A 15,557-nucleotide genomic window follows, 5' to 3' on the forward strand; every position below is an offset into this window, starting at 1 on the left:
TCTTCTCTCTGCTTGCACTGCTCCATGTCTCCCCATCACTGGCTCTTTCCAGGCTTCAGCTCTAAGGTTACCTCCTTAGAAAAGCTTCCCAAATGAATCATCCCACTGAAAGTAGTCCCCAACGGCCTCTTCAGTCCTCAGCAATGACATGAATTAAGTTTTATGTTCTTCATAATACTCGCCATTAGCTGAAATGTTTTTGTTCCTTTATTTGCTCACTTGTAGGCTGACTGCCTCACCTGACTACAGTTCCGTGCCAAAAGGAGCCTGGACTCTCCAGCCACTCCTGCACCTAGTACACCATAGCCACTTGGACTGTCTGCTGAAGGAATGAGCCTCTTTTCTGCAAGCCACCAGCATGGGACTCCCATGGGGTGGAGAAATCCATCTGATGGCTCAGCAACACTGGCAACCTGCTGTGAGCCAGGCCCCGAGTGGAGCCCTGGAGCTGTGCCACCAGGAGAGGGATCCTCTGCAGTTTTCCCTTCCTTCTTGTCCCATTTGACACTTTTTGCTTTAAAAATTAGTAGGACTCCAGAAGAAAAAAAAAAAAAAAACTGCAAAATTCACGGCTCCCTGCATCACATGCTGTTACTCTGCGAGATCTGGGTGGTTCTTATATCAAAGTTACCAACCCTGCGGTAGGAACTCTCACAAATCACTAGCCACAGAGTGGCCAACCTCATTTGTCACTGCCAGAAGTGCCCAGTTATCCAACAGCAGGCTGATAAACAGGGAGAGCCCAGCCACCAGGCATCCATCTCGTTAATGGGACGTTAATGTCTTCAATTGGCCGCCTGGGCCCCCAGCGCAGAATCCAACTGGGGCAATGTCTAATTGCCCCCTGATGCTAGTAATTTATGGAGTCGGCTCCCATGGCAGCTTGAATCCAGCCAATCCATTCGGATCCTTAATTGAAAATGGTGGCTTAATAAGAAACCCTGCTCTGTAGGGCATAGCGTGGCCAGGTGGGGCCATGGGCAGGTGGAAAGGGATCTGCATGGACAGTATAAGCAGGTGGGATACTTGCACCACCCCCACCCCAGCCCTTCAAAATACTCTGTATTCTAAAACCAGGCTCTTCATCCCTAACCCAGCAGCCACACTCAGGGACAATACTAAACTCCAGGGATGCATTTTTAGCTACTTGCGGGGATGGGGAAGGCAAAAATCAGGTGCTGGAGTTAGGGGTGGGCCAACTCTCACCCAGCTGGATTGTGTTTCCCGTCCTGCAGTGTCCCCACCCAAGTGTGTGCGCTCCATTCAGAAATCAGATTTGGTACCTCCAGATGCCATGTGTGTGGAACACAGTGGTGAACAAGAGGGACATGGTCCCAGCTTTTTCGTGGACAACCGACAAGTGATCAGAGAAATCAGCAAGATGGTTTTGAATAGTAAACGCTAAGAAAATGATAAAATAGGTACATGTCAAGTGGAGAATGGACTCTTGTGGTGTAAGTGGGTGGGCAGGGAGGGCTTCTTGGAGGGTACACCATTTGGATTTAGATTAGAATGACCAAAAAAACAAAAAAACAAAACTAAACAAAACGGCAGCTAGCTATGTGAAACTGTGAGGAAAAGTATTCCGGGCAGCAGGAATAGCACCCACCAAGCCAGCAGCAAGGATAAGCTTGACATGTGTGACAAAAACTCCAGAAGTGTGAGAGGGGAGCAGAGTGATAATGGCAGAGGCTAGACCAGATCTGCAGGTAGGGCTGATGCTACAAGGGTAGTGCTGGGCAAGAAAAGAACTAAAACTGCATCCCATGGATCCATCCACTGCTCCACCTACCCACCCATCCATCCACCCATCCATCCACTCATTCACCCACCCTCCCATCTATCCATCCTCTATCCATCCGTCCAGTCTTCTGTCCATCTATCCACCCTCCCACCCATCCACCCACTTACCCCTCCATCTATACATCCTCTATCCATCCGTCCAGCCTCTGTCCATTTATCCACCCTCCCAACCATCCATCCATCCATCCATCCACCCTCCCAGCTATCCACCCATTCATCCACTCATCCATTCAATGATTGATCTGAATTAACCCCTATGCTAGGAACTGGGGAACCAGAAACACTGAAGAATGAAATTTGTGGCCAGAGAGACCTGGGCTCAACTTGAGCTCTTTCACTTCTGAACTATGAGAAAATCCTTGGCCCTCCATAGGCCTCACCTCTCCAAATCTGTAAAAGGAGACTAATGCCATTGCTTCATTAGGAAACTGGTCTGTTATGGTCTATTACTAATAGAGACTCAGGAGAGTCACTGGCTAGGATAAAAAATTAAGAGGAACACAGATGCTACTGTAAAAAACAGACCAGTGCTCCAGGTCATCAGTTTGGCCCACTGCTAGGGCCAACCTCCATCTCTCCCCTCCCACCCTGTTTGAGATGTGGCTCCAGTGCTTGGGGCCAGAGGATCCTCTCTGAGCCCAGAGTGTGCTGTCTTCTGGGCTCTCCAAGTCCTCTTCCCCTCCATTTCCATCCCCAAGTGTCAGACTGGCAAACAGAACCCAGCAGAGCAGCTGGAAAAGACCGTGAAGTGTGCCAGTGTCTGGACTCTTACCTCAGAAAACTGGAGCCTCCCGAAGTCACTGGGTGGGCTTGCGATCTTGAAGACCTTCTTTGGCATCACCCATGTCTCCAGGGTCTCAAGTTTGCTCACAGCCAGATTCGTAGCGTGATGCTTGATCAGAAAGCCCTGGAAGCGGTCAGCAAGGAAGTAGAGGTGGACAGATGCTGGGTGGCCCATCGGGTAGTACCTGGAACATAGACATGGTCTCACGTGAGCTCAAGGGGTAGGGCCAGAGGTGTGTGATCTCGTGACAGAGTGTGCCATGAACCGTGGTGTCACCGTCCCTAAAATAGGCCCCGTTTTATTCAGTGCTGACCACGGTCCTTTGTAGCATCCTGAAAGCTGTTTCCTGTGAATCTCAGATCCCAGTAACTATGAACGATTTCTTGGCTGATTATAAATGTAAAACATGCTGACTGTACAAAAACACAATAAAGAAAATAAAAATTATTACTTTTGATGCTTCCTCCCATAGAGGATGTCAGTTCACAGATATTTATTGATCCTCTCGTTCGAGGTATTAGGAAGGGACAACGGTGTGTAAATGAGGCCACAGTGATGTATCTCCTTCCAGCCTTATTTTCTCTGCATATATTTGCATAAATATCACATGTTTGGGATTGTAATATATATATACTGGTTACATTCTACTTTTGCTTCATGTTATTTCTCAAGATGATCAGATATCTTTGAAAAGTCTCTGAAAACATGATTTTTGTGTGTGCGCAAACACACACACACACACCACTCTGCAATGCTGTATTTCATGGAGCAAGTTCATCATTGGATGTTTAACAATTATTTATCAGAAAGGTTGTACTGATTTACGCTCCCACTGTCCTTCTCATCAACAGCACTGGGTATTACCCTTAAAATTATTGCCCATCTGAGACACACACACACACACACAAATAGGTAACTTGTGAAGATACAACGTCTCGCTGGCTGAAAGGGGCAGGGAAGCTAAGCAGAGATCCCCCGAGGAGGCAGGGAGCCGAGACGGGAGGACTGCAGACAGCCCAGTTCTTTGTCCTTCATACACATGAAATAAAAGCTGCGGGCTTCTGCAGTGTGAAAGCCACACAGCACTTAGTGGGCATGTGTGGCCCCTTGGAAACAGCATCCCACTAATCCCTGTCCCCCTTGGCCTGCCTTCCCCTGGTTCCATTCAGGAGTGGGAGTCTTCATGGCCAATTACAATGGTGAGGGAAGCCACCCTCCTCCCACGTTTACCCAGCTCCCGAAATCGCTGCCTTGTTATCATCCGGATGCCCCCGGGCTCTGAGAACAAAAAGCCCAGGCTGTCTTGGGATTGCTCGCTGGGCACTCTTGGCTCACGCAAACCCACTTCGGATCTGGATGCTGGAAGCCGGCAACCCACGTGGCCCCGGACTGTGCTGCAGAACCTTCTACCATGACGGAAAGGCTTTTCCTCCGAGCTGTCCGATCCAGTAGCGAGCAGCCACTTGGGACTCCTTGGGACTCCTGAGCACTTGAAATGAGGCTGGTGTGACCGAGCAACTGAAGTTATAATTTTAGTTGATTTAAGCCTAAGTGCCTGCTTGTGGCGGGTGCGACTGTGGACCGCGTTGGTAGAGGTGTGGAAGGGCCCTGTGGCGGCCTGCATTACTGGCCCTGGTTCTTCACCTCTCCCGTCCCCAGGCTCTCTTCCATGTGACTTTACATGTCTCCATGCGCCACCGAGGTAGTCTCGTTCTCCTTCTTGAACCTGCTTTGGTGGCAGAATGTGGTGGAAGGGGTGCCATGCTGGTCCTGAGCCAGGGCCTCTAGAAGTCGAGCACATTTCTACTTGCCTTTCTTGCTCTTTTATGACCACCATGTGAGCATGCCTGAGCTAGCCTGCTGGAGGACGAGGTGCTCGGAGCAGAGCACCCCCAGTTGTCCCAGCAGAAGCCCTCCTAGATCTGGCGACGATTCTCTGCTGAGAACAACAGAGGCCCCCTCCTGACCTGCAGCTGGCTGCAGACGCAGGAGAGATGCCAGCTGAGGCTAGGAAAGCTGCCCTGCTGACCCACCAACTTGAGCACCATGTCAACACTTATCATTGCAAAACAGTGATTTGGGGCTGGTTACACAGCATCGTTGCAACATATGCTCCATGAATGTTGGTTCTGTAAGGTGGCTGGGGTCAATGAAGGTGGCGAACAGCAGGAAAGCTTGTCACGGGAGTCACAACAATAAAATGGTTCCAGAAGGGAGTGGTCTGCTGTATTGGGGGCTGCTAAGGGGTCAAGTAAGTGAGCCAAGGTCAAGCATTCTAGAAATCCAGGAGTTGGTCTTTGGTGGCTTGCTTTCCTTCACCTTCTGTCAAGAAATTTTGTTGTCCCCACCTGAACCCAGCCTCTCTTCTCCTTATGCATTGCCAGCGTCCTAGTCTAAGCCATCATCGTGCCTTACCCTGGACCCTTCCAGGAGCCTCTTTACTTGTCCCCTCCTACTTTGTTCACTGTAACCTAGTCCTAAGTAGCCATATCCATTGCCCACTGCTTCAACACCACAAGCGGTTTGCTTAATGCCTGTGATAAAATTGAAATGCCCCACCTGGTCTACAAAGCCCTACCTCTTTAGCCTCATTTTGTTTCCTTTTGTCCCAACCCCCTACCTTTTAGCCACACGGGTTTTACTTTGGATTCTGGAATAGGCTAAAAACTCATTTCTACCTTAGGGCTTTTGCACAGGATATTGCTTTTGCTGGGGATGCTCTTCTCCTTTTACATTGCATGTCTGGCTCTGTATTATCATTCTGCATAAATGTTACCACCTCAGAGAGTGCTTCCTTGACCAGTGAATCTCAAGTCACCAACTCATTGCTACCATGTGATTTTGCCTTCATCCTCAGCAGAGCCTTTACTCTTATTGATCTTTTGTTTCTCCTTACAAGTGTTTAGGTACTACATCTTTTCACAAGAATGGGAAAGCCTTGAACTCAGGGGCCTGGTCTGTCTGGGTCCCAGCAGAGTGCCTAACAGAGCCTGACACATGGCAGATGCTCAATCAATACATGATGATTGGGTGAAAATTCTAGAAGGATGTTCTCTTGGACCTTTTGCTTCTAAAGTGCATCTAGGGTACATGTAACCCAGGACTGAATGCAAAGTCCTCTGATACCTCCTCTTGACTATAGACTTAAGCAATTAAAATTAAGATGAGAGGTAGTTTTAATTAGATATAATACAATATAACCTAAAGGCCATCACAGATGCACCCACTTGGCCCAAAGGTGTTTTTCTTACTTAAGTAAGGTAGGTACAGAAAAAATAAGATTTACACAAAAATCTGGATTTCTAGTTTCTCTTGAAAAATTAGGAGCTTCAATTCTACGATTCCCTTAGGGCAAGAATGTACTGGGGCATAGTACCAGGGCCCACAGGGGCTCCAGACTGGCATGGTCAGGTGAGCCCACAGCAGTCACACCTGCTACCTGCCTGGCCCGGTAGAGCATTTGAATTTGAGTGCCTGTATTAAAATACTGATAGCTTTTATCTCTGGATGGTGGCTCAAAAACCAACTTGATTTTTTTTGTTGTTGTTCTCTCAGTCTGCCATTTTGAAAATTTCTGCACTGAACATGTGTTACTTTATAACGAGGAAAAAAAATCAATAAACATTATTTTTATGAAAGGTTATACTATAGACTGGAAAGACAATTTGCATGAAATGCCCAGAGGAAATGAGACTCCTGAAATAAAGTTTTCACTTGCTATTTCCCCAGACACCCCACGGGCAGGAATTCACTCTCTTTTGCCTTTTGGGATAAGGGTCCTTTGTCCTGATTTCTTTGTAGGCGCATATCCATAAATATATCCGCTTTGCCCACAGCAAGGCACAATGGTTCTATTATAATAAAAAATGAGGTATAAGCCAAAGGATTCCAGGCCCCAGGCAACTTGATGGCTTGTTTAATCCCAAAACAAATACCAGGAGAAAATTTCAACAACCCTAAATAAATTGAGGATGTCTTTTGGAATTTCGTATGTTGTCATTTACCTCATAAATTCCATGAAGTCTGGGGCTAAAACTATTCTTGGAAAACATTCACCTCCCAGGCATCAGGCACTGCGTTACCACAGGGATGCATGCAGTGGCTCCATGGACAAGGATTCTGTCCCAGACTAGCAGGAGGAGAAAGACTTGCAGATGACCTTGACCCCTGGTACCACAGCTACCAGCCAGGGGAGTGATGGAGGGAAGTCTGAGCTACTTTCAGCTTGGGGTGGACAGACTCTCAGGGGAGCCCCTGAATTGCTTTGCAGAGGATGTGGCACTGGAGCTGACCCTCAAAGACTACGGAAAGGGTGGGCTGCACAGGGAAGGGCACCGAGCAAAGGGAAACACAGACAGTCAAGGAGCAGTCCATACCACCCATTACGTTAGGGAGCATGAGCGTGCAGCTCCCACACCAGGCTCACTGTTGACTGCTTGTGGCAGCTTCATGGTAATAACAACGGAGACATCCACACTGACATGCACACTTGCTGAGCACTTAGCATGTAAAACGCTGTTAAAACAGGGATGATAATAACAGTAATAGAGAACTCATAAGGCAGTGTTTGAAGATGGTCTCCATTAAAACTCACACCACTTTAGGCTACGAGGCTTATTATTACTGCACCCATCTTACAGATGAGGAAACTGAGGCACAGAGAGGTTAATGGCTTGTCCAAGGTCAACAGAGAGTAAATCCAGTCCTGGGTTCCCAACCCACCCCGGTCTCCCTTCAAACCAGACTAGAACTTGCCTGGAGAGAAGAGAGAAGTCTGAGGCTAGGAGGAGGAGAGAATGAATGGAAGCCAACTTGATGCAGCCTTGCAGATGCCCAGCCAGCTATGCACCGGGCACACACTGTGCCATGTTTTCAGGCTTTTAGGTAACAAAATGGTTTCTCTTCTTCTTCTTACACTCCCCAGGAGAGGGAAGAGTAGGGCAAGGAGGGACACTAGGGGAGGCCTCAGTGTAGACAGATAGTGGTTTAAAAAAAAAAAAAAAAGGTTTTCTCTTTGTAGTTCAAAGGGGGAGGTAGGATGAGGAGGAGAACAAGAAAGTGAAAGAGAGTGATTAGAGGTACTTCTGGGAATCCATCCTCAGGAAATAATCAGAAAAGGGAACGGGGAAAAAAAAAGAGGCTTTCTGCACAAAGATAAAGATAGTCATCAGAACATTATTTACAATGGTCCATTACTGACAATGCAACAGGAAAGGACTGGATTAGGCAAACTCTGGAATTTCTACTCAATGGAATCCTTGCGGGCATTAACGAGGATCATTATCATTAGGGAAGCCGCAGAGCAGCATGGGGAAGAGGGGGCTAATATCATAACGTCAAATGAAAAAGAAACAGGACTTCAAAATCTTATTGCAATTATGTAAATATCTGCAATGCACATTGCTGGTAGGGAAGAAAAGGCACACAAAATGACAGGGCTGGTTGGCTTAGGGAAGGCAGGAGGAGGGGATGATGGTGAATCATTCTCCTACTTCCTTCCCCCTCTTCTTTTCACATATTCTAGAACACTCTCTCCTGAAGTGTCATCTGGTACCTGCTAGTGGTAGGTGAGATGATTCTAAGGGATACCCGAACGTCTTAAATCATAGGTCCACATTTTAACATTTTTGGTTATATTTTTAAGTGTGCCAACAACAGTAGGGTTGTGTTTTAAGAAGGACTCTTTATTTTTCAGAGATAACATATTAAAATACTTATGGCTCAGATGCTATAAGTATGGGCCGTGCTTCATTCAAATTGATCTGGGAGGAGGGGTCAGCAGGCAAAAGCAAAGAGGAAAACGCCTTGGCCCCTGAGCGAGAAATCGCTCGAGGTGGGTAATGGGGGCATGGGGCTACACTCTTCTATTTCGTATATACTTGACATTTTCTGTAAGAAAAATTAAACAAACAAAAGTTCTGTATTTTCACACCTAAGGCAAAGGCAAACACAACTACTTAACATGGGGGCATAAAGCTTCCTTATAAGAGACACAGAACTTAGCATCAAGAACAAGAGCACTGCCAGGAAATAATCAGGTAAACAGTAGACATGGTGTTCTGAAAAAGTAGTAGTGTGATCGTGTCTTAGAGCAGATGAGATCTGGCCACTGGGATGGGTTTGGATGACTTTTTTTTTTTTTTTAATTTTTTTATTATTTATTTATGATAGGCACACAGTGAGAGAGAGAGGCAGAGACACAGGCAGAGGGAAAAGCAGGCTCCATGCACCGGGAGCCCGACGTGGGTTCGATCCCGGGTCTCCAGGATCGTGCCCTGGGCCAAAGGCAGGCGCCAAACCGCTGCGCCACCCAGGGATCCCCGACTTTTTTTTTTTTTTAAAGATTTTATTTATTTATTCATGAGAGAGAGACACACACACACAGAGAGAGAGAGGCAGAGACATAGGCAGAGGGAGAAGCAGGCTCCATGCAGGGAGTCCAATGTGGGACTGGATCCCAGGACCCCAGGGGATCACGACCTGAGCCAAAGGCTCAGTCCCAGTTCGGATGCCTTTGAGGTCAGCAGAGACAGGGAAGCAGAGACAGGGAAAAGCGTGCGGATCCTGAAGAGGGCCCCCCCACCCCCTCCCACTGTCCCCCACTTCCCACTCCGCAGGCTCACCTGCAGCTGTTCCCCGTCTCCACGTGCAGCGAGGACTCGGCCCTGCGGAGGCCCAGGCGGGCGAAAGAGTGATACAAGGTGAGCGCCACGTCGCTCAGGCTGTGGATGCCATCTGGCTCATCGTACACGTTCTCCCAGTAGGAGCGGAGGCCCGGGGTGCCCGCAGGGTAATTCCCATACAGGTAGTAGTCCAGCTGCCCGATGATTTCCTGATTCACCACGGCTTCAAATTTTCGGGCAAAGAAGGTGGGCCTGGCTGTCTGCTGTGCTCAGGAGGATAAGAAGAGGAATGTCAACAAGCGGGGCGGGAGGAGGGGTCTGGGGAGCAGGGCTCTGCAGCCAGCCTGTCCGGATCCCAATCCCAGCTCCGACACTTCCTAAGCTCTCTGCCCTCAGTTTCCTTTGTCTGTAAGCTGGAGGTAGTAAGAAGTGTGTCAGGACTGAATGGGTTAATATTTGTAGAGCATTTACAGCAATGGTGGGCACATAGTACGCATCATTTAAATGTCTGGTAAATAAATTACCTCCCAGATGTTTGTGGCCGAGATGGATGGCAGAAATCATTTAGCTGGAGGTCCAGGGCAAATACAGCTTACAGATATATTCCAGTTGTCCAGCAGGGTGCTTTAAAATTGAATTAGCTGGCAACGCTTAAAAAGTACAAGAGTTCACAGCAACAACTTTTGGCTTCCCTTTAAACAGAAATAGACTTGGAACCCCAGGCCCGTGTTTCCACAAGGCAATGACTGGCCAGAGTTGAAGGGCAGCTGTCTCTTTAGAGGGGCATGGATCCCCCTGGTCACCTCAGTGCCCCCCCACTCACACCCACCCCTGTTGCCTCCTGGGCACTGCCGCAATTGGCAGACGCACAAGGAACCCAGATGTACTGTGAGAATCTCTGCCAGTGGGGTTCAGGAACTGCATTCTTAGTGGGATTTGAGGGGATGCCTTCACTAAGGTTTGTAGAGGATATAACACCTGAACCGGGGCTGCACACCACCACCAACTGAATAGCTTTAAAAGTTGAAAGATTCTGGAAAAAAAAAAAAATCAGATTCTGGGGGCGACTGGGAGGCTCAGTCGGTTAAGCGTCTGACTCTTGACTTTGGCTCAGGTCGTGATCTCAGGGTGGTGAGATCGAGCCCTGTGTTGGGCTCTGCATTGAGTGCAGAGCCTGCTTTAAGAGGGTCTCTCTCTGGGATGCTTGGGTGGCTCAGCGGTTTAACGCTGCCTTCAGCCCAGGGCGTGATCCTGGAGTCCCGGGATCGAGTCCCGCATCGGGCTCCCTACGTGGAGCCTGCTTCTCCCTCTGCCTGTGTCTCTGCCTCTCTCTCTCTCTCTCCCTTCTCTCATGAATAAATAAATAATAAAAATCTTTAAAAAAAGAAAAGAGGGTCTCTCTCCTCCTCCCTCTGCCCCTCCCCCACTCCTCTCTGGGTGGCGGGGGAAAGATTCAGATTCTGGAGTCCTCCCCCAGAACTACAGAGTCAACATCTCTGAGATGTGAGTTTTAGGAATCTGCGTCCAAAAAAAGTTTCCCAGGTGATCATGATGCAGCTGAAGACCACTTTCGTAAACCAAGTTTTCAAGGAAATGGAGGCCCAGAGAGGGAAAGGGACTTATCTAAGGTCACACAGCAAGGAAATGGCAGAGTCAGGATGAAGAAATAATATTCTGAGCGCCCTGTTACATACCAAGTCTTATACTCATGCCTGGGTGGGGACCCGCAAAGGGCTGCATAATAGTAATTTCCAGCTCTGCAACTACTCGGCTAGGCTGTGGTGATGTGAAAGCAGCCACGTAGTAGATGCAGCCGTGGTAAAAGAACGGGTGTGGCTGTTTTCCAAAAATCTTTATTTACAAAAGCGGGCAGGGGGCTGGATTTGGCCCAGGGGCAGTAGTTTGTGGACCCCTGGTCCAGGGCTACAGAAACAACTGGAAGCACAGCCCCTCCCGTCTAGCGTGATTACTGACCTTAAGCTGGGTCTGGCACTGTTTCCACTGCAGTGGATTAACAGCAGCGCTAATGACAGTAAAAACCACTGAGCACGTATTCTCAGCTTAGCACTGCGTTCATGTCACCACCTCAAATTCTTCCATCAGCTCTGCAAAGCAGGCATTATGACTCTTGTTTTACATATAAGGGAACCGAGCTCAGGAAGGGGAAGTGATGTATATGCACTCACACATCTGCAGGATTCGAACCCAGCTCAGATGACTCTCAAGCCCAGTCTCTTTCTACTGCATCATTTTAGGACTGAGCTGCTGAGTAAACTGGAAGCCCCCGAAAACAAACATCCTTGGTATCATTCTGAATACCCTCTAGCTTCCCTGCTTCATGAACCCTGTGGTGGTTTATGGATAACATTTAATAATATTCTGGCCCTCTCTGTGGTCAAAGGTCAGTTTGGTTCCCTTATGGCACCGCTAATGAGTCAGACTACTTGGGTTCAAATCCTGACTCTGCTACTTTCTAGCTATGTAGGTCTTTGGGCAAATCACCCAAGGCCTCAGCTTCCTCATCCTTAAAATGGGTATAATAATATAGGTACTTATCAGAGAGCCTGGCACATAGTGTCATCTGCTATTGTTAGGTGACTATTGTCACTACCCCCTGAAGCCTGCAACAAGGGGCTTCTAGAACTAGACTCAGGGGCCAGGCAGTCTCCTTTCTCTGCTTGTGATTCTTTATTCGCAGCTGGATCTTCCAAAAGGGCATGTTTCTATATTTACCACTCTTCTTCGAACAAGAACTCTGAGTTCCCGACAGACAGCAGTTTCTTGAGTCTAGATGTTGGGGGATGTTCTTGATCTTTGTTTACTGTGAAAGGAATAGCTGTGAGCACGTGCGAGGTCTCTATGTTAGCCTGTCTCTACCAGAGACCACGGTGTCCCTGGGAGACTTGGGGCTGCAATGTAAAGGCTGCCACCCAAAGGAGGAGCCCGCGAGGGGCAGCGCTCCCAAGAACCGCCACGGCTACTTGCTCTAAATGATGAAGGTCCTTTGCATCGAGGGCAACAGTTGGTCCTCTGCAAAAGTGGGAATCTTTCCCGTTTTTCCTTTTGAATAGGTCATATATTCCCCCGAAGCCCTCTTTCTGCTCAGCAGATCTTTTCTGCATGGACAAAGGAGTTAAATGTCACCCAAGTTCATACCTAAATTAACATGGCTTTGAGGAGGTCCCTGGGTAGCTCTTAATCTGCCACCAAACACAGGCCTGAAAAAATACTTATTGCAGCAACCACCTACAGGGGTGAAAGACGTTAGGGGGCACCTTGAGGGAACCTGAATAACGAGATGAAATCCACTGTGTGCTCTGCACCTGTGTAGGCACAAAACCAGGGTGGCAGTGGGGCCTGGCAGAAAAAGCCCAGGTCTGCAACTGGAAGCACCTGGGAGGGACCCCCAGGCCCTACCACCCCACTGTGTGTCCAAGGACAAGAAGGTTAGCTGCTCTGTGCCTCAGTTTCCCCATCTGCACAATGGAGATGATGCCTGCCTCAGGGAAGCTGACACTCACAGAGGGCCCTGCAGAGAGCCTGGGATGGAACAGATCTCCCTACCCTTGTGCTTCTTAAGCATAAATAGGCTCCCCGTCACCTGGGGAATCTTATTTCTATGCAGATTCTGACCCAGCACGTCTGGAACAGCTGAGAGTCTGTACTTCTAATAAGCTCCCTGGTGATGCTCATGGTCTGTGGACCGCACACTAAGGAGCCAGGCTAAGAGACTGGAGGCTCCATTTGGGTGGCCCATGCCCTCCCCTGGACAGTTTTGTTATGTGCCAGGGTGAGTCCGAGGGGGGCACCTTAGCCTAGGTTATTGACCTGCACTGCTGCTCCCACCCACCCTCTGGGTTAGTGGCTGGGGAGGAAGCAAACCATCTCCACGTGGTGGCTCTAGTGACCTCAGAGTGACGTATTTAACCACCTTGTGGCACCGCCTGTGCTCTCGGCAGTAGGGTCCAGGGTACAGTGAGGGGGAGAGAGGAAGATTTTCAGGCCGCTGGCCGAGAAGGAGCAGGAGGGGTGCTCACACCTCAACAGGTCTGGGAACCCAGGCATCCTTGGGGCTCATGGAAGCAGAGGGAGCACTGCTCGCCCCTTGCCTCTGTTCTCCCCAGAACCATGACCTGCTAGGCGGTGCAGGGATGCTTCTCCCACTCCTCTCTCTGGGGTGGAGGGGAGATCCAGATGTCCTTCCTTCCTTCCTCCTTCAGGTTCACCGAGCATGGTCTTCCAGACCTGGCAGCTCCTCAGAATTTTCCAGTGTGGCATGCTAAAATAAAAGTCCTGGACCTCGCCAGAGAGGGAAAGTTTGCCCCCCGAGGACATCTGGCGATGTCTGAAGACATTTCTGGCTGTCAGGATGGGAGTGTGACACCAGAGCGAGAGGCCGGAACCCAGGGGTGCTGCTGAACCGCCAACGATGGGCAGGACAGCGCCTACCCCCCTCCACCCACAGCAGGGAATGACCCAGCCACAATGTTAAGAGTGCTGAGGTGGAGAAACTCTGCTCTAGCTATGCTCAACTTTGCACCCAGAAATATATTTTTAACACACACTTCAGGGGATTTCTTGAAAGGCAGTACAGGGATGCCTGAGTGGCTCAGTGGTTGAGCGTCTCCCTTCAGCTCAGGGTGTGATCCTGAGGTCCTGGGATTGAGTCCCACATTGGGCTGCCCACAGGGAGCCTGCTTCTCCCTCTGCCTGTGTCTCTGACTCTCTCTCTGTGTGTCTCATATAAATAAATAAAATCTTCAAAAAAAAAAATAAAGAAAGGTAATACAGAGAAATGGACATAGAAACATACACTGGCCTGTTTTTGACCTTTCTATGCCTCAGTTTCTCTATCTCTAAAACAGAATAACAGTAATACTATCCCTATGTGCTTATCTATCTTATAAGGTTGATGTGCGGGGGGGCGGGGGGGTGCAGCTCATGAGTTAATACAGGGAAAATGGCCAGAATCCTTCTGGCATATGGGGAAAGTGGCCAATGAATGGTGGCTGCTGCTCATGTTGTCACTGTCACTACTGGAGCCAGGGCTGCCAACTGCAGGACAAGATTCCTCGGCCGGCATCTGAGGCCGGGCAGGCTCACCTGGAAGCGGTGGAAGTCCTGCGGCTTGAAGTCATTGGGCGAGCAGCCGCACCAGTCCACGATGTGCTTGTACTGGCACTTGCAGCCCAGCTTCCGGTTCCAGTTGGTGATGCGCAGGTTGTTGTCTACCATGGTGTCGCAGTGGGGGCTGTTCTCCAGGACTGTGTGGAAGAAGGACTGCAGGGGAGAGAGGGACCGGCCTGAGACCTCCTCCAGCCTCCCTCCCCCAAACCCTGTGACTGTGTGGGAACTCTCTCAGAGACTCCTTGGTTCCCTCTGCAAAGGGGGGTCGGCCGCCCGTCCCGGTCCAGCTCAGGGCACACGGGAGGTTTTGTCCAGAGTGGCTTAATTCTGCTTGGAAGTCTAACGCCCTGAGCGTTTCTCTAAATTGTCTTTCCCCAGCAGTCTACAATCTGATCTCAAGATGTTTCCTATCACTCAGGACATCTTCTGTCTGCCTGGCAGAGAGGAAAAAAATCCCTCAGGTTATGTCAACACATGGGAACCAGAGGAAATGTGGTGACAGTTTTCCAGAAAACCCTGGGCCAGAAGGGCAAGTGCTTTGCAAAATGGCCAGATCCGAAAGCAAAGGGATTCCAGTCTGAGGTAGCTTGAGAACAAAGACTGATGCTCTGGAATTTCATCCCTGGCTAAAGGAAGCCAGGTTCCCGGATGTACCCGTCCCAGGGCTGACTGGTGTGCCTGGCACCCCTCCTGCCTCAGCCATGGGAGCCAGAGGACAACGCAGGGAGGGGCGGGCTGGGGCTGTGCGCTGTCCGTGGTGCTGAACCAGGCTCCATCGGTCTCTGCTAATCCTAAAACTCTTGACCTGCCTCTCCTAGGAATGTGAGAAAGCAGCAATGCTGAGAGTGGAGACAGAGCCCAGAGAGGCGAGATATGGTTACCGCTTCTGAAAGACTTCCAGAGAGAGACAGACAGATAGACTTCTATTTGGACACTGTTTTATAACAACCCCAGATACCAGGCAGATACATGCTCCCCTGCTATCTGCTCCCTAGGGGAAGCTGTTAGGGGATACATGGTCTTTCTGCAATGAATTTATAGCTCAGCCTTTAGATTTATTCTTTTTTTGTATATTTTTTAATTGGAGTTCGATTTGCTGACATATAACACCCAGTGCTCATCCCATCAAGTGCCCCCCTCAGTGCCTGTCATCCAGTCACCCCATCCCCTGCCCGCCTCCCCTTCCACTATCCCTTTTTGGTTTCTCAGAGTTAGGAGTC

General features: G+C 49.3%; 1 protein-coding gene and 1 long non-coding RNA gene across 3 annotated transcripts in view; one reads left to right on the forward strand and one right to left on the reverse strand.

The window, feature by feature from the left end:
- Nucleotides 1–1,447, forward strand: part of LOC112640327 (uncharacterized) — a 389,014-nt gene extending 387,567 nt beyond the window's left edge. For both annotated transcript variants that reach the window (XR_003123978.3, XR_007411029.1), the window contains one exon: nt 226–1,447. This is a non-coding gene — a long non-coding RNA (uncharacterized LOC112640327). The remainder of the gene's footprint in view (nt 1–225) is intronic.
- The window catches only part of XYLT1 (xylosyltransferase 1), a 306,267-nt gene that overhangs the window by 14,987 nt on the left and 275,723 nt on the right, over nt 1–15,557 (reverse strand). The window contains exons 8-10 of the mRNA XM_025416408.3: nt 14,314–14,490; nt 9,211–9,473; nt 2,576–2,771 (exon numbers count right to left, since the gene is read on the reverse strand). Of these exons, the coding sequence (XP_025272193.3) occupies nt 2,576–2,771; nt 9,211–9,473; nt 14,314–14,490 (636 nt within the window). The remainder of the gene's footprint in view (nt 1–2,575; nt 2,772–9,210; nt 9,474–14,313; nt 14,491–15,557) is intronic.

Source organism: Canis lupus, chromosome 6 (genome assembly GCF_003254725.2).
Source record: "Canis lupus dingo isolate Sandy chromosome 6, ASM325472v2, whole genome shotgun sequence".
NCBI lineage: Eukaryota > Metazoa > Chordata > Mammalia > Carnivora > Canidae > Canis > Canis lupus.